The sequence below is a fragment of the Rhinichthys klamathensis genome, unplaced genomic scaffold, assembly GCF_029890125.1.
Source record: "Rhinichthys klamathensis goyatoka isolate OS25496 unplaced genomic scaffold, OSU_Roscu_1.1 h1tg000014l_1, whole genome shotgun sequence".
In the NCBI taxonomy this organism is placed as follows: Eukaryota; Metazoa; Chordata; class Actinopteri; order Cypriniformes; family Leuciscidae; genus Rhinichthys; species Rhinichthys klamathensis.
The window spans coordinates 83,973-109,732 of record NW_026606566.1 but is presented as its reverse complement, the minus strand read 5'-3'; the positions used below and the strand labels follow the sequence as shown (position 1 = coordinate 109,732).

The 25,760-nt window shown below is 39.8% G+C and overlaps 1 protein-coding gene across 3 annotated transcripts in view; it reads left to right on the top strand.

The window, feature by feature from the left end:
- limk1a (LIM domain kinase 1a) overlaps positions 1–25,760 on the top strand; it is a 72,736-nt gene that overhangs the window by 24,598 nt on the left and 22,378 nt on the right. For 2 of the 3 annotated variants that reach the window (XM_056270726.1, XM_056270721.1), the window contains one exon: positions 13,797–13,935. In XM_056270726.1, the coding sequence (XP_056126701.1) occupies positions 13,797–13,935 (139 nt within the window). Of the gene's footprint in view, positions 1–13,796; positions 13,936–19,626; positions 19,747–25,760 lie in introns of those variants that run through there. The other variant, XM_056270727.1, reaches the window with a different exon arrangement.

The following is a 25,760-nucleotide window of genomic DNA, read 5'->3' as shown; positions in this document are numbered from 1 at the left end:
CAAAGATGGCTACCTACGATGAAGTTGTCAGTGAGCTGAGGCATTTAGCAACTGTTCAATGTTCAAAGGACCACAGAAAAACATTTCAGATCTCAAACTTACAGTGTTCTAATTCTTCCAGTCTATTAGCAGCTTCCCTTAAGAGGTCGGACACTGAACGTCTGCCTGCTGAGTTTGACATTACTAAACAATGCTTCTTCTTCGGATTTTAACGCCAGCTGGCATCCAAGGAGTTGCATTACTGCCACTAAACAATGCTTTATGGCAGGGAAAAGCCATGTAGATTCCACCGATGCAGTAAAATGCTAACCAACCAATGGGCAGAAGTTGACCCCTTAAGACACAGCCCCTCCTCATTTGCATAATGAGGCAGAAATGCATACAGAAATGTAAAAACGACAGGCAGAAATAAATAGCATTGAAGAAATAAATAGGGTAAAAATATACAAAGGAAGAATAAAACAGACAAAAATATTATAACATGCACATTAATAAATACTTTAAAAAATAAGTAATTAATAAATAAAGTTGAAGATTATAACGGACAATAAATAAATAAGGTAATTATTACAAAGATGAATAAATAAAGAAGCTAATTAAGAGATATATACATTTATGTCTCACTGTATAATTTAATTTCTACCTACATTTCTTTGTTTACTGTATTTTTTGGGGCAATTAATTGTATGCTTATTTATTTATTGAGCATTTATTTATTTCTGTATTTATTTTTAAATATGGTAGAGCTGGTCCTCCATATTTCATGAGTTGTTCCAGTGTTTGTGAACATAAGTATGTTTGTATAATTGTTACATCATGTCATTTACACTGTTTTTACATGACAAAAATGATAACTGTATTACAAGAGTTGTGAGAAGCGGTGTGGATGGTTTCTGGATTTCCTCAGAGCAGGGAACCGTACTTGTGCTTCTGTGTGGTTGCAGAAACAGACTCTGGATTCTCCACACACACGGATAACACGCTTGTGTCAGGCGGGATGTGACACTGATAAACACTGCATTATTCTGTGTTTATGATGAGTGTTATGACTGGTCAAAAGAGTTAGTTTCAGCCTCAGTCAAACGCTTCTCTTGTCTGCTCAAGTGTGTCGGTCTCTTCTACGTCGTGGCTCGACTGTGAGCGCAGTTCATTCTTTCTGCAGCGGAGCACTGCATTCTGGGAAGGGCTCAGTAAGCACAAAGAAAGCGCTGGCATGCAAAACGATTCCCACAAGACACCCCCAATATGCGAAACACGTCTAATGCTGTCAAAGAGAGCAGCGTGACACAACATGCTCTGTTCTCACAGGGAAGCTGTGCTTTGCGCTGACGTGACACTCGTTCACTTGATGAGGAGAATCTGACCGTCTGGTTTACGGCCGTCAAGCTCCAAATAAAAAGAGAAATAATCAGTTGAGATGAAGCACGTTTATCTTTGACTAGATTGCATGAGGAACTTGATCGCAAACAAAGATCCATTGTGATCCGAAGTGTCGCTCAACCACATATTCGGGATTCCTGTTGTCGACATCACTGCTCTCCTCTGATGACATCATCACTCAGTGTTTCCCTGAAGTGATTCCTGAGGACTGGCACTGGGAGCTCATTTTTCCCTGGGATCATTGTAATTGGCTTTTCTTTTTGTATTCAACCATTGATCAGAATTAGACAGACTAACTGCCTACAACTCCATCAGTGTTTTATCAACTAGTCGATCACATTTCAACGACACAGAGGACACGAGTTTCTAGCATCACTTTCATGTCAGTCTCTTCTTTCACACTTCTTTAAAACTACTAATATTAAATTAATAAATCTGATTTTGCCAGCATTCAACAGCATGACGACAAGCCCTTGAAATGTAGAATATAATAATTAAATACACAATATTTGTTCCAGTAATAATATTCCAATGAATAAACAAGGACAATTAATCAAATAAATTAACAGAAATGTCAAATGTAATAAACAAACAGTAATAAACAATCAATAATAAACAAACACTGTTAAGTTGTTTTGATTGATACTGTGAAGCAGCTTTGATACAATCTGTATTGTGAAAAGCGCTATATAAATATATTTGACTTGACTTGAAATGTAGTGAATTGCAATTTAATTTAAGCACAGATTTGGTTTGTATTTATTTTATTTTTTTTTACTTTTTTAACTTTTTTTTTTTTTTACATTTTTACATCATTACATTTTGTAATGATGTGATGTAAAATTTTACACTTTCTGTACAAATTTTGTTTCGGAATATATGTATGACACACAAGAACCACCCAGAATGTATTTGTTTCATGTTGAAAATCAGTGTTTCTTATTAGGACTTGGTCTTAGCAACTTCACACATCTCTATTACTATATCTGTACCTTATGTGTACTATATCTGTACCTTATGTGTACTATATCTGTACCTTATGTGTACTATATCTGTACCTTATGTGTACTATATCTGTACCTTATGTGTACTATATCTGTACCTTATGTGTACTATATCTGTACCTTAAGCGCTTTGGTGGCCATTGGGTCTGTGAATGGACTGCTATATATGCAGTCCATTTACCATTATGTTACAAAACAATCTAACACAGCAGTTAAACTTCACTATTGGTTAAAGGCTTCGTATTGAGAGTGACAGATGGAGGAGATGAGTCCACCAACACACCCAAAGCTTCAGAGTCAAACCTCTTCATGGGTCGACATTTCACCCGGTAACATTAGGCAGTTTTGATTTATATGCGGTTTAATATTAGCTCATCTTGTTAGCTTAAGCAATGCTTTCACCGCTTGTTTCTGCAGCTGCTTATCATGAACAAAGATAGACAGGCTAAAGAACACTAATACAAGGAACTTTTGCCTGTGGTTTAAAAATACCATAGAAAAACAACTAGAGTAGCATGTACATACATGTTGCTCAGATATTATGGTAGCCCTGTTTGTGCTAAATAGAGTGTAATTTCACCTGTGCCATTAAAGGGTTAGTTCACCCAAAAATGAAAATGATGTCATTAATGACTCACCCTCATGTCGTCCCAAGCCCGTAAGACCTCCGTTCATCTTCGGAACACAGTTTAAGATATTTTAGATTTAGTCCGAGAGTTTTCTGTCCCTCCATTGAAAATGTATGTACGGTATACTGTCCTTGTCCAGAGAGGAAATAAAGACATCATCAAAGTAGTCCATGTGACATCAGTGGGTTAGTTAGAGTGTGTTGAAGCATCGAAAATACATTTTGGTCCAAAAATAACAAAAACTACGACTTTATTCAGCATTGTATTGTCTTCCGATTCTGTTGTCAATCCGCGTTCAAGTGTCCGCAGTGAGGCTGCTGACGTAAGACGCTGCGACGTGAATCGATAAGAGGAATCGACACTTTCATTTTACAACAAGTATTCGATTCCAGAATTGAAATCGATTTTCCATTCCCAACCCTATAACAGCGCCCCCTACTGTATAGCAATGAAAACATGGATAGCCAGAAACGTCGGCCAGTGGCGGGGAAAGAGTTGCCCTCGTAACCACATGGAGCAGCGGCGAGTGTTGCACAGGCAAACAACACACTGTCTCCAGAAAATGTACAAATCTGGTTCTTTTGTGGAGTGGTTACTGTAAATGGGTTATTTTATTTCCAACTCCTCTGAGCTTTTGTGACAAATACAGAACTCCCCCCCGGTGGGATGTGTGTGTGTTTGCGGTTACATGGTGAGTCAGAGTGAAACTGATACTTTGACACAGTTGGCCTCTATCAGGCTGATGCGCTCTCGCTGAAGACGGCGATCTCACATTCAGGCTCGAGGAATCCTCCTCAGATGGAGCCGCACTGTGACGTCCCGCTGAAGAGGGACGAGGAGAGCCAGCGTTATCTCTCTTTATCTCTGCCTTTCCCTCTTTACTTCATCTCTTCCTCAATGTTGCCATAGTTTCCAGCACAACACTGCAGAGTAAACCTGTGGGAGCTGGCTGTTTGCAGCTCTGTCGTCACATGAAGACATTACATGACAGTCCTCAGAGCTTGCACTGTTAAATTAGATCCAGTATTCATTTGTGTAATTTTACTAACGTTTATTAAACGTTAAATGTTATTAGCCATGGTCATATTCCTGATGCTAACAAAAGTGTTATGAGGGGAAATCGACCAATATTTTTTTTTATAACCGATAATATGTATGTTTTTATTTCAGATGACTGATATGCAGAACCAATATTTATTTCACGTTTTACTTGTTTTTGATCAATTTCATTTTTGATTAACAATGATAAAAATCAGCAACAATAATATTATTAACAATAGGCAAAAAAAAACAGTCTAAAATTTTTCAAAAGGAGAACAATAAATGACAATTGAGTCTATCAACTTTGCATAAATGTAATCATTTTTAAATCTGGTTTAGGTGTTGTTTACTAGGTATTGTTTAAACTGTTAACATATTTTATTTCGATATGAAGTGGTATAGAAAATGGTAGCTTATGTACGCTGCATTTGTTTCTGAATATATGCATCAAGTTAAATAACGAATTTACGAATAAAATCACAAACATGACATTTGTAAATAAAATAATTTTATATATACACTTGAATTATATCTAATATACTTGAGGAAATATGATGAGGAAATACAGTGAATTGAAAATCTCTTCTATCAAATGAAGTCACGCTATCAGAGTTTCAGGGTTGTCCCGTTATATACATGGCGTATTGGGTGCGTTGTACATTTGCTGTAGACTGATCAAATGAAAATATACAAATAACATTTTAAATGTCTTCTGTTTCTGAATGAATAAAGTAGTAAAAAATAGCCTGGTGTTTTTGCTCCGAACAAACCAATTGGTTTTTAATTCCTGATAACAGAAGAATAACAGTCTGCATTATTTCTTGAAAAACGGCACTAGAAATGTTGTAATTAATGAAATTAATCAGAAAAGACATAATGAAATGTATTTACTCAGGGGATAACGGCAAAAAGAGAATGTGAAAGCGAAACATTTATGACTTTATGAAACATACAATATTCAAGATACATTGCTGCAGAATCAACACATGTATCATTCCTATCAATCACCATCATTTCTACCGTCACCATGAAACTACAATTTGGGTTCAATATTTTCTTCAACAGTTGTCCTCACAAAATGAATTTGAAATCTAACTTCCAATGGAGATGATTGTCAGCAGCGGTCGTTAAGTGTGTTGTGTAATGGCGTGTGCTCCTCTCTGACTGAATCGGCTCAAGTTTGTTCAGCTAGTGTTGTTTCCCCTCATACTCACTTCTGTAACGGCGTCTTGTGCGATTCTTAATGTTTGATTCTTTCATAGGTGAATCAGATATGCTTAAATATCAGGAGAAAAATATTGGTAAAACCAATTATCAGATGATTTCTTATAACGTGGCAGTGGAATCAAAAATCAATATAAACTCAATTCAGAACAAATTCTTCAAGGACCAAATTATCCGAGTTACTGTTCATTTATTTTATAGGCTGTCAATTATTCTGTCTTCTCTTATTTCTAATAAGAATTCTCTTTTACAAATTGATAGTTGATTAATGAGCCATAACAGCAAACGCTGTTCTCCTGAAACCTGAGCGTACTGCTGTGGGTTGGTGCACGTCCAGATGTCACGGTAATGCCACGTTACTGTTTGGTGTTGTGTTGGTTTCCTGACCCAGGGCTGGGATCAGCAGATGGGCGATGAACGGAGGGATGGGCTGCTGTAATGAAGTGCTTCCTCCCTTCAGTTAGAGATGTGAGAGCCAGCTCTGATGGGGCAGATCCGAGACAGCAGTGCAGTCAGACGATAGAGCGAACGATTAACAGCATCCTGACCGTCTCTGCTTTCATCATTAGAGGCTGATAACAGAGCCCTGGGGATCACACATCATAGATTACCCAGCATCCCCCGCGTCTGCCCGACCGGATTGGTTTCATCAGTCTAATGGACAGTCAGTCCTCCATTGACAAACACTTCACTTTCATTCAGCCCGATACTTTAGCTGTGCTTGCATCTCTTTTACTATTACTTTGTGATTTAATCAAACCTTTAAGGAGTAGTTCACGTCAGAATTAAAATCTCCTGATAATTTACTCTCCCCCACGTCATCCAAGATGTTCATGTCTTTCTGTCTTCAGTCGAAAAGAAATGAAGGATTTTGAGGAAAACATCCCAGGGTGTTTCACCATATAGTGACTTCAATGGGGTCCAATGGGTCGAAGGTCCAAATGTGAGTTTCAGTGCAGCTTCAAAGTCTCGACACGATCCCAGCCAAGGAATAAGAGTCTGATCTAGACAAACCAGTGGTCATTATCTACAAAAAATTTACATTTATGTACGTTTTAACCACAAATTGCACCTCCATGACTTTACGCATTACATAATCATGTTAAAAGGTCACGTGTGACGTAGGTGGAAGTACCTTCCTAGTGTTTACAAAGCGAATGTGCAAAGACTAAGTCAAACGTCTTTTAAAAAAACAAAACAAAAAAAAAACGATAAAACAACGATGTCGGACGATTTTGAAGTTGGATTTTGAAGTTAGTCCTACGCTACATTTTCCTGACCTTTCCAATGTGATTACGTAATGCGTAAAGTCGTGGACGTGCAATTTGTGGTTAAAACGTACATAAGTGTTAATTTTTTGTAGATAATGACTGCTGGTTTGTCTACATAAGACTCTTATTCCTCGGCTGGGATCGTGTCGAGACTTTGAAGCTGCACTGAAACTGACATCTGGACCTTCAACCCATTGAAGTCACTATATGGAGAAAAATCCTGGAATGTTTTCCTCAAAACCCTTCATTTCTTTTCGACTGAAGAAAGCAAGACATGAACATCTTGGATGACGTGGGGTTGAGTAAATTATCAGGATATTTCAGTTCTGAAGTGAACTCCTCCTAAAAGCAGACAGGATTAAGCTGCGGTGGCGTCTCACCTCACAACACTTGTGCTCCAGACACGAGTGATTCCTCACATTTACTGCATTACGGCAGATTTGGGCCTCTCAGACTCTCTGGAGATGACGACGGTTGTTTTGACAAAAATGTAAGGAGTAGTTGGCCTTTGACTCATTTCTATATATCTGTATCTGTCTGGGGAAATGGTGTTCAAACTATTACCATCACTGCATGTGCTATTATAAAGAATTATAAACAAGCTGAAACATATACTTCTCTCCCTAAAGACAGGTAAATTACGGGACACATCAGCTTTCTTTGGCTTTCCCAGATGAGTAGTAACGGTCAAGTTGTTCCTTCTTTCTAAAAATAATCCTCTTTATTTGCATTCATTGTGGCCACTCTGCCCTGTGCCGATCATTGAGTAAACGGGAATAGGTTTAATAATGCCTTTGACACGGTTACTCACCAGTCTATGGTCCATTGTTAAGAGGAAAAATGCATTTCCTGGTTGCACATGAATACAGTAGTGACCATTCAAGTTCAGTTCACAGCAGTTCCTTAATGATGCGGCTCACATACAAATAAGGCACAATTTGAGAGAAATACAGGAACGACTCAACACTGTGCCATTGGATAACAACACTTGCCAAGTGCAATAAAGGGATAGTTCACGCAAAAATGACAATTCGGTCATCATTTACTTGCCCTCAAAGTTGTTCCAAACCTGCATGAATTTCTTTCTTCCGCTGAACAACACAATAGAACATGTTTTGAAGAATATGTGTAACCAAACAGTTTGTGCATACTATTTTCTTTTTTCATACTATGGAAGTCAATGTTGCCCCATAACTGTTTGGTTTCACATATTCTTCATACAGGTTTGGAACAACTTGAGGGTGAGCTAATGGTGACAGCATTTTCAATTTTGCATGAACTATCCCTTTAATGCACTGTAAAGTACAGCATAAATGCATTTATGTGACGTTACATTGGTCAGTGGCAACTTCCAGTGCATAAAGTTTCTTTATTGCTTCCTTGAACTCATTGTGTTCTCCTTTAGGTCCTATGGCGTGAGAAGGTAATGCTGAAGTACACTGCCTCTTCTTCACTCCGATCAGCTGATTTCCATTCATGTGATGATCATATGCAAAACAAACTGTACTCGAACTGTTTGTTGTACTGATTAACAACTCACTTACCCCTTTGTGTCATAATGAGGTAAAGACATATATTATCTTGACATGCATTGATTTGGAGGCTTGCAGCTGTAGGGTTCAGACCAGGAGAGGTCTGTTTTTCTGCTCCTGTCACAGTTCAGAGGGCATGATGGGTTGGCAGGGGTTATAGTGTGGCAGATGGTCATGAATGAGCTGGACTCCCTAGGGCTCTGATCAGATCAATCCAGAGGACAGTGAGATATCCGCCTCTGGCTGCTGTTATGACACCAATGATGGATCATCTGACGTCATCTCAGTCTCCTGTCAGCTCTGCTGAAACATGTTCTTACTGAGTTATAACAGTATTACCATGTTCATGAATGCATCATTTTGTTTCCTGGTGTTATACATTGTTAGTAGGCATGTCACGGTGAGGACATTTTCACACCGGTAAATAAACTCGCAACAACACCGGTATTAGCGATAATACTGGGTGGAACATGTTTTGGAGCAGGAGCAGGGTATTGAAATCTGTTTATTTGCACTGCCGCTCAGGATCTGTTGCGCACCAAATCCTCCGCCATCGTCCTGTCAGTCATCTCTCACATCGGCATGTAGTAAGTGAAATCTGACTCCTGCTGCACTGCGCTGCAACTGTATGGAGCAGAGCAGACGTTTTCAGTTTATAATTGTTCATTGTGTAACTGAACTAAATGTTTTTTATTTTTATAAAAAAGTAAAGCAACAGTGCAGGTGCTGCGATGGGAAAATAATGTAATTGGTGTATGGCCGAATGCTGGTGACACAGACTACCAGAGAAAGACTAATTGTTAGATTTGTCAGATTATAAAACAGTAGTGCTGGTGGATGTTGGCCAGTCAATCCAGTGTTCCAGTAGTCATAAAACGCAGTAACAGTGCCGTGTATGTCCCTGCGCAGCACCCATAGAGACCAACTATGGGAGGGGGGGAAGTGAGCTAATCAGCAGTAGGGGGCGTGTCACTCATGATGGGGGAGGAGGTAGAGTGAGCCAATCAGCAGTAGGGGGCGTGTCACTCATGATGGGAGAGGAGGTAGAGTGAGCCAATCAGCAGTAGGGGGCGTGTCACTCATGATGGGAGAGGAGATAGAGTGAGCCAATCAGCAGTAGGGGGCGTGTCACTCATGATGGGAGAGGAGATAGAGTGAGCCAATCAGCAGTAGGGGGCGTGTCACTCATGATGGGAGAGGAGATAGAGTGAGCCAATCAGCAGTAGGGGGCGTGTCACTCATGATGGGAGAGGAGATAGAGTGAGCCAATCAGCAGTAGGGGGCGTGTCACTCATGATGGGGAGGAGAGAGAGAGCCAATCAGCAGTAGGGGGCGTGTCACTCATGATGGGAGAGGAGATAGAGTGAGCCAATCAGCAGTAGGGGGCGTGTCACTCATGATGGGGGGTAGAGGGTGAGCCAATCAGCAGTAGGGGGCGTGTCACTCATGATGGGGGAGAAGGTAGAGTGAGCCAATCAGCAGTAGGGGGCGTGTCACTCATGATGGGGGAGGAGGTAGAGTGAGCCAATCAGCAGTAGGGGGCGTGTCACTCATGATGGGGGAGGAGGTAGAGTGAGCCAATCAGCAGTAGGGGGCGTGTCACTCCAGGGCTCCAGACTAACCTTTTTCACTAGGAGCACAGTGGCCCCCAACTGAAAATTTAAGGGGCACAACCAGAAAATGTAGGAGCACACACCGTAAATCAACATACTAACCAAATATTCACATTTCTACTAATTTCCAGTGTATTACTAATAAATACTTTGATAATAGATGCAGAAATTACAATGCCTTTGCCCTCTGATTTAACGTTACAACCTCGTCTTCTAAAAGCAACCGGCAGTGGCGTTGCTTTTTGATTTATTAACATGTCGCCGCATACTCTATGCTTGAGGCTAAGATTGTGTTTAACTATTGTGTTTAAACTGTGAAGTGCCTGCACTGTCGGCAAACTTCGTGTTCCCCGCAGTTACTGTAGCGACTGCAACATTCGCAGGTCATGGAGTTCGTCTCCTTCCAGTACTACCGTAACCAGCTGGTTTCGTCTCCTTCCAGTACTACCTTAACCAGCTGAATTCGTCTCCTTCCAGTACTACCTTAACCAGCTGAATTCGTCTCCTTACAGTACTACCTTAACCAGCTGAAGTCTCGCAGCCAGTCTTCACGAAAATTGTGGGTTTGGCCTTTTTCGCCGCAAAAACCCCTCACTCTGAATCATCTTCCGACTGTGACTCTGTACTAGCTGCAACGTTTCAAATAGCTCACTGTTCAGTTTGTATCACGGTTTTAGGTTCACGGTTTCGGTATGATTCGGTATGTGCTATGTTCAGGGAAAAAAGACTACTGTCAAATAAAATAAAGAAAATATGAACAAATAATCAAACCACAAGCAAAAGCACAAATAAATACAATAGAGCAAAGATACTAATAAAATAAACAATGCTTTTCAGATAGGTCCAACATTAGTTTTCAGGTACAGAAATTGAATAAAATAATCAAATGTAAAATAACATTGTATATTTGACTATATAAATTAAAGATTAATCCTTATTAAAGTTACAAAAGCTATTCAATTCAGAGCTGATTCAGTAGGCCTACACGATACTGTGAGTTTCTTTCTTGACCATTTAAGTTCACTTAAGGCATAACAGACTATGTCTGCTATAGGATACTCATCAAGACGGACATGTTTACATACTTTTTGTGTGAATTTGTCCATTCAAGTGCAAGACTTGAAAGAGAACTAAATATTTGCGTGCTGTCTGAGATGAGTAACCTACACATACACACACACGCGTGCGCGCACAGACACACGCGCACAAATCTTCTAGACGCGAGTTCTCTTTCGCGTCTTGCTCTTCAATGTTTACATTGGCAAAACTTAAATGAGTTTAGTTTAAATACCGATGGCAACGTCTGCAGTTCAGGTCTTGCCTGCGCTCGTGCGCTATCAACTCCCGGGTGATGACGCCGTAAATGACAGGTCATGTTCGAGATTTGGCACTCACATTGAACTGTGTTTACAAAGAGTAATCGTTTTGTTTACGTTTTTTTTATTATCGCTGTTGTAATGTATTATTTGGGAAGCCAGCAAGTGAATTTAACTGGCACACTAGCCGCAGGTTGCAAGAACGAGTCAATAGTTTGCTTGTTCATTGCTCAGACACACAGCAGGTTGTCTGCGTCTCCGTCTCTTTCCCACAGACGTTTAAACGCGCGCTCAATTATCTCTAGGACCCTCCTCCTCCACACATTAGCCACTTACAGTGGCCATTCCCTATTCTTCTCACACTCATTGGCCTGCCACACATTCCGGATTCATTGATAAGCCCCTTCCACGTTTAACGTGGAAAAAAAAGGGGACAAATTTACTGGTCGCACGTGCGACTGGATGTAAAATTCAGTCGCACACTCTCAAATTTTGGTCGCAGTCTGGAGCCCTGCACTCATGATGGGAGAGGAGATAGAGTGAGCCAATCAGCAGAAGGGGGCGTGTCACTCATGATGGGGAGGAAAGAGAACGAGCAAGAGGGAGATTTGAAGAAAGACTGTAGAAAGAGAGATGGCTGAGAGACATTACAAAAGAGAAAAGGTCAGAAGAAAATCACTGGAAAAAGAAGGGTATGATCAGGAAAGAGGTAGGGCTGTACTGTCCCAGTCGATTAGTCGATTAATTGGTTGATACGTTCTGGTTCGACCAAAATTCTGATTGGTCGATTTTTTTCCGCGTTCATTTCATCAGTTTTGCTGCGTTCATTTCATCACATTTGCCGCGCTCATTTCATCAGGTGGAAAGCACTAACTGCTAATGGGGGTGTTTTCAGAGTATCCTTGTTTCACAGGTAACAGTCTGTCTTCAGAACACCCCCCTTGTTTTCACCTTTTTTGCATTAGCCCAACCCAAGAGAGAACGATAAGTAGGCTATAGAAGGTTTGATACTGACTATTATTTATTTAATTGTGAGAGCGTTTAATAGTCAGTCCTCAGTGTGGCAGCATTTTGTTCAAATTGATAACGGGAAAAAGGTCGAATGCAAAGTTAGCAAGCAACAGTTTTCCACAGCTCGACGACAAACATGTCGTATCATCTAAAAGCAGTAAGCTCACTTGTCTACGTTAGCTTGCCCTGTCTGTTTTGAGTAGGCTATATGAACATATCAGAATTGGCATATTTCAATGTTTTAGTGTGATAACCTAACTTTTTTATTTTTTATTTGGAGCCTAATGCGCAATTGCGCTGTGCCGACTGTTTGTGTTAGTTTTGAGCCTAAGATGCTTTATTTTTCAGTTATGCACTTTATTTAGTTTCTGCTCTTGATCTGGTTTGTTTAATAAATATTCTTTTTTTTATTAAAGTGGACGTGCCTTTTGTGTTTATTAAGAGTGAAAGCTTTAAGTTAATAGTCTATTTGTGTCTCAGCGGCGAAGCTGAGCTCATGTTCAGCCTCGCTCGGTGCGAGGACATGCACAGAGCGGCTGAAATGATAGTGTCTGACAGTTATAACTTATTATTATAACATATGCCAAAAAGAATTGTCTAAATTATGTTGGATATTCCTCAACAGTTCTTGTGATGATATCACTAGACAACATAGTACTATTTTCAGAAATCATAGGCTCGACAGACTCGTGTGTCAGACTCATTTCAGTGCAAAATAATTAGGTCAAAACAATTTAATATACTGCAAATAGCCCACTAGTTTTTATGTTTATTTATGATTCATTTAGGCTACCAAGTACTGCGCACTGTGCGCAGCTAATTAATTTAACGTTGTCTTTTTTCTAACGTCATTTTTAGTCGAAAATTTCAGGACTTCAGTCGACCAAGATTTTCTTTGGTTGAGTACAGCCCTAGAAAGAGGTTGCTTTGATTCCCTTCTATATGTGAGCAACACTGGTTTTGAGTGTCATTGTTTTTCTGAAGCTGCTGTGCTGTTGGTGACCTAACAACCAGCTCTTGCTTGAAAATACACATTTTGTTCTTTCTTTTCGTTTTGTCATCATCACTTTATTTTTCGCGAAGTATTATCTTGCTTCACTTCATCTATGATAAACATACATCCACTCTTGCACTGTGTGTTTGTGCATTTTGGGGGCGGAGCAATGAAGGGGGGGGGGGGGGGTTGTTTGGGCTTATTTCAGATATCAAGAGTGTTCAACAATGATTCTCAGAAATCTCTTACTGCACCTTTAATATTTACACGTAAGTGAGGGAGTAGCCATTTATAAAAGCGAGAAGTCATTCAAGACTGTGCTGCATTGTGAATCTACTCTGTTGTGTCTCATGACTTCACAACCTCTCTGTATTACATAATTCTAGTTAAATGAGTCTCTAGTTAACAAGCCTCAGAAGCCATTCAAAAAAGTGATGAAACCCACAAAGAGAAAGTTGTAATGGCCAGGGGAATATAAGTTAATTATTCACAGTTTAAAAGATAATAAATAAAATAAGCAAATACAAATCTTAACATCTAATGATGAACAAATTCCCTAAAATCATAATGTGATTTGCCAGGACAGCTTGCTTGCCTGTATTTGTGTGAAATGCAGAAGAGAAGAGCTGATCAAACATGAATGCATCACTCTTGAGCAGCAATAGAAGATTTCATGACTTCATTTCCAGCTGGACTAACTGTTGTGTTGTGGTGTGTAGTGAATGAGTGTTCTGACAACGATTCCCTTTGACCTTGTGTGTGTGTGGTGTTTGATCCGCAGGTGTTGTGAGTGCGGGGCGTCTCTCTCACACTGGTACTATGAGAAGGACGGCCGTCTCTTCTGTAAGAAGGACTACTGGGCCAAATTTGGGGAGTTGTGTCATGGCTGTTCAGAGCCCATCGCCACCGGACTCATCATGGTGAGTCCAACCCGTCCGAAACCGCATCTCTGCCGTCTCTCCTCACCCCACAGTCTCACAGGCAGCCGCTCCAGTTACACACTCCATTCACACAGTTACTGCTGCCGGATCACACACACGAGCAAAGCATGGAAGAGCTGATCTATAATTCAGAGGTCGTGTAATGAAGGGAAAGTTTGTGTGGCCTTTTGTTTTAGTGCATTCACTGCTAGCTGTATTATTTAGTGTTTCCACAAGAGCAAGAGTTGTTTATTGGACAAGAATGATCATTTGAAAGATTAATGACCTTTTGAATTCCTTCATTGTGCCTGAATCCAGTCTTGGTATAGCGTATCTGTGGCCAGGACAGGTTATCCTCTGGTTCGTTTACACACAAATCATTACTAAACTAAAGCTGCCTTGCCAGTTCTGGACTTGCTATACTCTATGTACATTTACCACATAGAGATCAAGTTATGGCTGCACAATTAATCGAAATAAAGCTGATATTGCAGAGCCTAATTACACACATTACAGCACTACTATATGTGTTTTAGAGGTATATTGTGTTCATTCACAGGTGAGCTGGTGTTTCACTGCACTCCATATGAGCGTCACCTCTACATCTGCTTCAGTTTCAGTCAATTTAATGTGTTTTTGGGAAAGCAACATGCGTAGAATTCAGTGATTTCTGCGATGTGCAAAACGTTGAGGGAATCCAGTCTTTTTTTATTGTATTTTTTTAAACGTTTTGTTATGGCAAAGGGATCAAAATCTGTTCACATTTGTCACTTTTACAGCTTTACCAGTTTACAAAAAATGTTCCTTAAACTGGAATAGCAAGACTCTCCAGTGACAAAGTTCTTCATAATACCAAACACCTCAATATATCTCTTTAAGTTATCCTCAGTTTCAACACAGAAACTATTTACAAAAGAAGGGGAAGGTAGTCGCATAATTAAAAAAGACAAAAACGAACAAAAAAACATTCAATCTAAATCAATGTATTTGGTTCAATATGAGTTATATACTCTATACATTTGGACCAGAATTCAACAAACAAATCCTTCTGATAATTCATATAAAATGTAATTGTCTCCATATTAAAAATACTTTTTAAGACATCAATCCAACCCTTTATTTGTGGAGGATTAGGTTTAGACCAGAATGTTATCATATCATCTTCTCAGCAATATGAAATGATAACATGACCAGCATTTCCTCTATAGGGTGATGATGAAGATTCATATCATTTGTTCTGAAGAAACCATTCATACAGACTGAACCTTGCCCTAGTTATGGTTTCCTGCAGGTCTATAACACACATGTGTGTGTTGTGCTTCACACTCGGCCTTTGTCGGTGTAATTTGATATTTCATGTTCCCTAAGGTGTTTCTTCCTCATGTTTAAGAAAAAATAATAAAATAGCATTATGGCTGACAAGATGGGGAGGGTTGAAACACAAGTACTTATATTAGAGAATGAAAAAATTATACAAAATTTAGTTTTTCTTCATTTCTTTCCAGTTTTTGAATTGTTATGTTTAATTTGTTTACATCTTGATTTCAAATGAAGTTTAATGAAATGGATGTGAGTGAGGGGTGTGATGGAGGAGGACATAATAACAATTATTTTCAACAAGTACATTTCATTACCTTAATAAATGCATGCAAAAAGTCCTATAACAGTTATAACAGCCCACCTCAGTAACACTTCACATTCATTCACATGAGCTTTCGTGTGTGACAGATGAATATTTCAAGGACAAAAGGGTTAAAGATGTCCAAATTGCTGCAATAGGCCGTCTTGTTGCCAGAGGCCGTTTACACAAACTCCGCCCACTGATGTCTGATTGAGCCGGATAACATGACAACAGAAACCCGATACCAGGATCAGTGTCTGGAGGAGAGGAACGCAGGTGCTGGTTGTTTAAGCTCAGATCCACCTCTTCTCTTTCCCCATTGCGTGTCAGCTTAGAGAGGCATTTATTTAAAAAGAAAAAGAAACATATTTACACATAAAAAGCCTAACTGGTAGTGAGAATAGGACTTTATGGCTAGAATAAAGCAGCATCCATTTATGATTTTAATCAATATAATCATATACACGGAATATGTTGTTATTATTGCACTGTTTTATAATATCTGACAATACATTGAGGAGCAAATAATAGGTTATCTCCAACTATATGCACTATGAACACTTCGACACAAGAAAATCCTGCTATTTCCACTTAGTGTAAATAATAATGACATTAAGATACGATACTAAGTGCACATAACGATAGATGCTATTTACAGTAAAACAGAGCAAAGAAAATACTTTTTGATGCTATTAGTGTATTAAAAAGCTAAATGTTAGTGCCTGTCATGAACACGGGCTCTCTCTGAGCTCTGCTGAGTGTATAGCCAGTGTTCAGGCCACACACTTCGCTTATAAAGCACAGGTGCAGCTAACAGGGATGATGAAACCTTTCACCCACACGGCATGCTGTCATCTGCTTTCTCTCACAGCAGTCGCTCGGTGTGACGGTGACCCTTGTTCTGCAGTGTTGGTCAAGACCAGGGTTTGGTTTCGCTCAAATAGCTTCTCTCTGCTGGAACTATAAAGCAGATGGTGGAGTCTGTGGTCTGTGTTTGTTCGTCTGGTCTGGTCTGTGTGATTTAGTGGCACGCAGACGGCCTCAGGCAGTGCATCCCGATGATTAAACTCCCCGGACTCGGGATAAGTGAATTAAAGATGGCTCAGCATGCTCTTCCTGCGTTTGACTGACAGACGCACATCTTCATTAGGGGATTGGATGAGGACGGAGGTCAGCTCTGTAGACTCCTGTGACCAGAAGAACGGAAAGAGATCCCAATAGCCACACACTTGTTTAGAACTTGAGGAGTGATGTGTGAACAATAATAATATAGACTTGACATCCGCAGAATATGAATAGTAGAATTCGAATGTTCCAGTAAAGGAGTGAACAGTGAGTTGTGTCAGATAAATAAGGCATCTCCTGCATCTCCGTGGTCTGTGCTTTTGCTAACACTTTCTATGAAGCTCAAGCTTATATCCCCATTTATATGGAGTTATGAGAATTACAATTCTATAAATATATTTATAAAGACTCTTTAAGACCTATACTGCATTATAACAACAGTTATATTTATATTATATTTTATAATTACGTATGTCATGCATTTGCTTTTTCAATGTGCATGCTCATAACACATTAAACACTGACTTATAAATGATCAAATATAAAATAGATCCAGAGGCACATTTTGCTGTTATCAATTATGTCTTTAATGGCTAATGTTTGCATTAGAGGTCATGAATGTTCATTTTGATTTGTTAAAATCTATATCTCCTCATCCATATCCATGGTATTGCTTATAAGAGTTTGAAATTATACTTAAAAAATATTGTTGCAGTGTCTAGTATGTAATATTTTTCTCAACTGTTTTTGTATTAATGATTTCTGGGGTTTTTTCACATTATTTTATTACAGGGATTATTGTTTATTAGTTACATTTACAAGTAAACAACTTAAAATGTATAATGGGAACATCTTCATGATTTCTTAACATTTGATTTAGGAAAATTGCATCCTATGTTTTCACTTTACTTAAAGCCGTCAATGAGGCATTTATAGAGGTTAGTAACTGTATTATCACTCACAATATGTATTTATAAGAACACACCACAGCTATTAATAACAATATATTCACTTATTTGACAGAAATAAATCTGACTTACTAAAAAATCATTGCAACTATAATATAACATAATGTTATATTATAGTTGCAATGACTTTTTAGTAACTCAAATTTATTTCTGTCAAATAAGTGAATATATTGTTATTAATAGCTGTGGTGTGTTCTTATAAATACATTCATGAAACAATACGACAGACTGATTAATAACTATGATTCAGTGTATAATGGATTATGGGCATGTGCATTGAAACTTATAAGTAATTATAAAAATATTATAAATGCAACTATAACTGTTGTTATAATGCAGTATACAGTAGGTCTTAATGAGTCTTTATAATATAATATCTATAGAGTTGTAATACTTATAAATAAGTAAAAATGGAGCTATAATTCATTATAAGCTTGGTCTTCATAGAAAGTGTTCCCGGATATTTGTAGTCCTGCTCCTGCCAGCTCTTCCCAGAGGATCCCGAGGCGTTCCCAGGCCAGCCAGGAAATGTAATCCCTCATCTCAGGGCTCTTCCCATTGGGACAGAGCAGCTCCTCTACTCCGAGTCTCTCCCGGATCCCAGAGCTTCACATCCCGTTTCTCAGTGAGGGTCTGAACTACGAGGACTTGGACCAGTGTTTGGCCATATACGAGCTCCTCTCCCACGCCTGGCCCAAAGATGGCCCGTATCCCTCTTTCTCTCTCTCTCTCCCTTGGCCTTTCCGTAGGGGAAAGTGTTGGGTCACTCTTTTCCTGGCCAGTTTGCCTGTTGAGCCCCTGCTAGAAGCTGAAGCTCCAGACAACACAGCACTCGAACCCCCCCCAGTAAACCCCGCCTGTAAACCATGTATTCTTTGTTGCGCAATACACGAATAACGCTTTGTTTCCACTGCATGTTTCCTTCATAGAGAAGGCAATCCCAGAACGCACTGCAACCATCCCATTAAAATGTTTCTTCCGAGTTGTTTTCAGAATTGTTGATTGTAATAAATACATTCCCTTAAATAATTAATGTATTGATAAGAATCGTTACATCTAATTCCAAAACAATCCAATACTGGTATAGCAATACTGTGCCTTTTAGAGTATTGAGTGAGTGGCCGTAAAGGAGGTTCTGCCCGTGAAGAGCGTTTCAAATCAGTCACTTAATCTGGGCTAAAGCTAGCCTGCTTTACAAGACTCCTGCGCTACAGTCTCGTTCTCCGTCAGGAGTTACTTACGCTGAGTGGGGTAATGCAATCACTCTCACTCCTCTCACACGCGTCCCACATGAGCGGATGCTTATTCTGTGGAAAGCCCTCCTCCCACCGCACTCACACACAACAGGCCTGTGTTATTGCACTCTCCCATCAGCCACGGCTCCATGTCATCGGTTTCTTGTGTTTATTCGTGTGTTTCTGTGAGCTCAGTGACAGACATGTCTGTGTGGATCTGTGTGTGTTCACAACACCCCCCCAGACCCCCTTGCTAGTTTCATTGCCATGACTAATTTCAGCCGTTTGTTATGAAAGCTCAAGTGTCGAATGTGTGTGTTGTTCAGTTTTGAGTGGCGTGGTGTTTCCACATTCCACACGTCCCTCATGTCTTCTCACAGATCCACCGTCTGATTCCTGGAGTTACAGTTGCCGTGATATTCATCAGAATGAGCGACGTCTGCTTATGGGGAATTCACTGGGTTTCTCTCTGGGTTTTGTTTGGTCTGTACAAGTCTCGATCTAGATCTGACTGATACGGACAGTTCACTCTGATTCGCTGGAGGTTTCAGTTATCACATGGTACCCTCAGCCATGTTTACAAGGTTGCTGGCATCAGTAGTCTTTGAGCTTTCCTTTTGCTGTACAGCTGAAGACTTGAGCCTGTTTTCACTGGAGGGGTTGTGTGTGTGTCAGTGGGAGGGTTGGGTCGAGTGGGGGAGGTGTGTGTGTCGCTCGACAGGAAGTGAAGTCACCGACTCAGAGCGAGTGAGTGAGCGGGCGAGAGACAGAGGGAGTAACAGAGGTTTCTGGGATGAGCTCAGTGTTGTGTTCCTGCGCCGGCTCCGCTAGAATGATCCGCACGCTGTAGCCGCCGGTCATGGTCGGCGATGTGTTTTACTGGAGCTTCTGCTGTCTCAAACCCTGGAAGAGAGAGAAGAAGGTAAGCCACATGCTCTCTCGCTCTCTCTCTCTCTCGTGCTGATGGGGCTTTACACACTTTACACAGCCTTCTTGTGTGGAATAGATTTCATTCATTTTCAGCTCAGTTGATTTTTTACATGTTTTATTTGATTCATTATCATTTAAAAGGCAATTCATATGCTGATATATTTACAGAACATTATAAATCAAACATATTTAAGCATGTGTGTAGATGCAGATGTAAAGTACATTGAATCTGGATGTTTACAGACACGGAAATGATATCAATTCAGTTCACATTTATTTGTCACAATAACACATCGTTTCAAAAGCAGCTTTATAGAAAATGCACGAGTCCACACTACAAGAGTGATCTCTTATCAGAGGAAACTGAGTTATGTATTTCAGAAATGTACAACATCACAGTTAGCTAATAATGCATTCAATGAAACAATGTAATATTTAAGGCAGAAACAATGAGCTCATTGAAGTATACTTGTTTGTTAACAAATGATTATGACATTTAGAAAACTGTAGCATCGGTGCATGATTTATCTTCACCACAACATCATAACTGGACAGTCGACCTCGTTTCCAAATGGATATTCTCACATTATTTTCTGTGTGATTCATTCTCATTGAGTCTTCTGGCATCATATGATATGGGAAATCATTGACCTAAAACCATCATTCTTTATTATTATGATGATGATAAATGTACGTGTAATTCTCCTCTATAGCAGTAGATTATCTATGGATCGCATCCCTGACTGGTAAACCGGCTCATGTTTGGCATCACGTCCCAGTCTCTGTGTGCCACTGGTGTGTGTGTGTCCAGATGCAGCACTGGGACACACTGACATGGACATGTACCGGTCGATATTCACATGTGTTCATCTAGCTGAGACTTTGACCCAGTAAAAGGGGTTTTCATCAGCAGAACATGCTCATGAGAATCAAACCCATGACATTAGCATAGCTTGTGCTGTACTGAATCTACTCCTTCTGGTACTTTTGAATTTGTCAGATATATCGTGAAAAACTGCTGTCCAGGGTAGACGTGCTAACAGGCTGTGAGGACAGACATACTGGTGCAGTGCTTCATTATCCTTCAGATGAATGAATGGATGAATGAGGTACAGAAGTGCAGTGTGTTTGACAGTGTGTGCTGTGAAGGTCAAGAGCAGCTTTCAGATGGAGCTGTGTGTGTACTGTACGTCAGTCCCTCAGGGCCACGTGTGCTCTTAAAGCTTCCCTGCCCATCACCAAAAGTGATAGTGGAGATTTCCCCTGAAGGGTTTCCGAGCAGAAGCAGCATGATGCCATGATGAGTGTTTGGTTTCTAGAGGTGCGTTCAGGTGGTTTGTGTCTGTGGACTGACAGTGTTTCAGTCATGAAACTGGCTGTTGTGGAATGAATGAAGGAAGTGTAAGTGTGTCTGGAAGGTGGTGAATTCCAGTCTTTCCCATATGTAAATCTCACTTTTGAAATCACTCGTCGGCCCAGTTGTTGCCAAACACAGTAACACAGTCAACATGGCTCAATGTGGGTTTTCATTTCTTTTTAGTGTGAGCTGTAATATTTAGAGTGGAGGATGAATTATTGTGTGGACAGCATATGTACAGTATGGTATCAAAGTGGGATTATACGGAGAACAAGGTTGTCTTCCACAGTAGTTCATGTAGTTTAGTAGAAACATGTACAGTAGTGACCAAAAGTAATGACCGGAAGGGATATTTGTTTTTAATGACCCTACAAGTTCGATTAAACCACCAAAATAATGTATGAGGAAAATATTATATATATATATATATATATATATATACACTCACCGGCCACTTTATTAGGTACACCTGTCCAACTGCTCGTTAACACTTAATTTCTAAGCAGCCAATCACATGGCGGCAACTCAGTGCATTTAGGCATGTAGACATGGTCAAGACAATCTCCTGCAGTTCAAACCGAGCATCAGTATGGGGAAGAAAGTTGATTTGAGTGACTTTGAACGTGGCATGATTGTTGGTGCCAGAAGGGCTGGTCTGAGTATTTCAGAAACTGCTAATCTACTGGGATTTTCACGCACAACCATCTCTAGGGTTTACAGAGAATGGTCCGAAAAAGAAAAAAACATCCAGTGAGCGGCAGTTCTGTGGGCGGAAATGCCTTGTTGATGCCAGAGGTCAGAGGAGAATGGCCAGACTGGTTCGAGCTGATAGAAGGGCAACAGTGACTGAAATAACCACTCGTTACAACCGAGGTATGCAGCAAAGCATTTGTGAAGCCACAACACGCACAACCTTGAGGCGGATGGGCTACAACAGCAGAAGACTCCACCGGGTACCACTCATCTCCACTACAAATAGGAAAAAGAGGCTACAATTTGCAAGAGCTCACCAAAATTGAACAGTTGAAGACTGGAAAAATGTTGCCTGGTCTGATGAGTCTCGATTTCTGTTGAGACATTCAGATGTTAGAGTCAGAATTTGGCGTAAACAGAATGAGAACATGGAACCATCATGCCTTGTTACCACTGTGCAGGCTGGTGGTGGTGGTGTAATGGTGTGGGGGATGTTTTCCTGGCACACTTTAGGCCCCTTAGTGCCAATTGGGCATCGTTTAAATGCCACGGCCTACCTGAGCATTGTTTCTGACCATGTCCATCCCTTTATGGCCACCATGTACCCATCCTCTGATGGCTACTTCCACCATGTCACAAAGCTCTAATCATTTCAAATTGGTTTCTTGAACATGACAATGAGTTCACTGTACTAAAATGGCCTCCACAGTCACCAGATCTCAACCCAATAGAGCATCTTTGGGATGTGGTGGAACGGGAGATTCGCATCATGGATGTGCAGCCGACAAATCTGCGGCAACTGTGTGATGCCATCATGTCAATATGGACCAAACTCCCTGAGGAATGCTTCCAGCACCTTGTTGAATCTATGCCACGAAGAATTGAGGCAGTTCTGAAGGCAAAAGGGGGTCCAACCCGTTACTAGCATGGGGTACCTAATAAAGTGGCCGGTGAGTGTATATATACTGCTGTACAAAAGTTTGGTCTGTAAGCTTTGTAATGCTTTTAAAAGAAGTCTCTTCTGCTCACCAAGGCTGCATTTATTTGATTAAAAATACAGAACAAACAGTAATATTGTGAAATATTATTACAATTTAAAAGAACTGTTTTCTATTTGAATACATTTTAAAATATCATTTATTCTGTAAAGACAAAGCTGAATGTTCAGCATCATTACTCCAGTCTTCAGTGTCACATAATCCTTCAGAAATCTCAAAAAAAAAAAAAACAGGATTCTTTGATGAATAGAAAGTTCAAAAGAACAGCATTTATCTGAGGTTTTTTTTTTTTAGAAAGAAATTAAAGAATTTAATACTTTTATTTAGCAAGGTTGGATTACATTGATCAAAAGTGACAGTAAAGATATGCATAATGTTACAAAAGCTTTCTATTTCTAAAATCTCAGGAAATAAAGCATACAGTGACTACAACATAATCAGTTCTTTGGTTCTCTTTTGTTTTTGCATGTGTTCATAATTTTTTTTATGACAGCATGGCCAAAAATTATGTCGCACAATTTGGCATGTTTCATTGCATTACCATACATAAAACAATTGACTCTTAAGCACAACTATGCAATACGCTGACAAAATTTTTAATTATATTTGAATAAAGGGTGAACATGTCCTAGGCCGGACCTCATATGGCTCAACCATGCGTCCAGCCCAGCACTGACACCACAGAGGAACGTTTGCTGCTTCCCCAATAATAACATGGGAGATGTGTTTTCCTACTGGAGCTTTGCTGATGTGTTGAAATGTCTGGAATCTGATTAAAAGTCGATGTCTGGCAACTGTTGATGTCATTATTAACACATGGTAATGAGAGACTCTACAGGCCCCTGTTTTGTAAAAGATCATTTTGAGCGTTTTGCATAGATCTCTTGATTGGAAACCGTTGTTTGCGGTGGATCTTGAGATGTACAGTAGATGTTCTCTCTGTGGGTGCGGGTGTGCGGTGTATTTTCAGACGTGTCGTGGTCTGTCAGCTCTGTTTTCCGTGTCGGTGGAGAGTTTATAAATGAAGCGAGTGAAATGAGGAAGCAGTGGGCTATCCGTGACATCACTGTGTGATGTCGTCAAATTTCCCCCGCCCTAGGTGTCGTGCACACAGAATTTATGGTACAAGATCTCACTTTTATCAAAGACAAAAGATTCCAAGAAAGGAATGGAAAGACCTATTAAGGACACATCTTTTAAGATCATGGCGTCACATTTGTTTCCTATTTGAAAAACACCAAGAAACAGTTGCAGAGGAAGCTAAACCAAAGGTGGCCTTAAAATATGGCTGTGTAATGACATTACTTTAAACATTATTTGATCTCAATGTTTCATAATACGTAAATCCTGTATTATTATTAGTAGTATTATTATAAAGAATAGATCTAGTTCTGAAAATGAAGACAATGTATAAGATTTGAGAAAAACTGACTTCATACATTCACTAAAACACCAGCCGATCCAAACATACCGTTTACAGACTCTTGATATTGATTTGACATGGTGTGTCATAAGTGTCATCACTTATTGAGGCCGTTGTATGAAAGCAAGTATCTGGTTTGTTTCTCACTGCTCTTCAACACTTACACTGATGGCTCTGAACTAAAACCGAATGAATGAGTGTATTGATTAAATAATGTGTTCAGGACACCTGTAGACTTTGTTGAGCTGTCATCCTTATGTGAATCATTATCAGAAAGCGCTTTATTGCCAAGTATGCTTGTACACACAATGCATTTACCTTATTTAAGCTTCCAGTACACATATAAATCTAACAAGACACATGATAATATTTAAGAATAAAAAAGTATAAAGACACAGGTTATGTAGATAATAATAGATCATAGAAGATTGTAACAGAGTGAAATATCTGTAACAGTTTTTTTTTCCCTCATCCATGTAAGAATGGAAGGGTGTAGAAACACTACAAAGCATTAGAGGGCGCTGAATAGGCTCACCTGTTTTGGCATATAAAGAAAAGCTGACATGAAGAAGGAGGTCAATTGGGGGTAGAGGGAACTTATGTTTCTTTGGTGGCTACCTCAAAAACTTATACTCATTGAGAAACCGTTTGGTTTTAAGCTCAATGTAAGGGCTGATATTTTCATTCACGTCTTAGGGTGAATTGGGAAGCAAGCATAAGTTTGGATGGTTTAAAAAGGATCCTGTGGCGGAGTGGATTTTTTTTTTCTCTCCCGACGGAATGGACAATGCTAAAGAAGAGTGAAATATTTCAGCGCACTCAATGTTTTTTTCTCCTCCTTCAGATTGCATAACTTTAATTTTTTTTCACGGGACAAATTCATCGCAGATAAGAACCCTTAAGATGACCTTTGTTTTTTGTGAAATCAAAGACAATGGTTTTCTATTATTTATTTTGAATTATTATTAGAAAGTGCCACCTTTGGAAAAAAAAAATGGTAGAATGTTTGCTCAAGTTCGTTAAACAAGTTATTTGATCTATGTGTTAAACCCTCAATAGTAACTAAAAAAGAAGAAGAAAAAGAAAAGTTACAAGATGATAGAAAGTGAGTCGCCATCAGGGCACATGTAGCTCTCGAGGAAGTGTTGAACATCTGGAGAGTGTGTAAAGCGTGTCTGATCTCAGTGTTTCTGTGTTGAACATCTGGAGAGCGTATAAAGCGTGTCTGATCTCAGTGTTTCTGTGTTGAACATCTGGAGAGCGTATAAAGCGTGTCTGATCTCAGTGTTTCTGTGTTGAACATCTGGAGAGCGTATAAAGCGTGTCTGATCTCAGTGTTTCTGTGTTGAACATCTGGAGAGCGTATAAAGCGTGTCTGATCTCAGTGTTTCTGTGTTGAACATCTGGAGAGCGTGTAAAGCGTGTCTGATCTCAGTGTTTCTGTGTTGAACATCTGGAGAGCGTGTAAAGCGTGTCTGATCTCAGTGTTTCTGTGTTGAACATCTGGAGAGTGTGTAAAGCGTGTCTGATCTCAG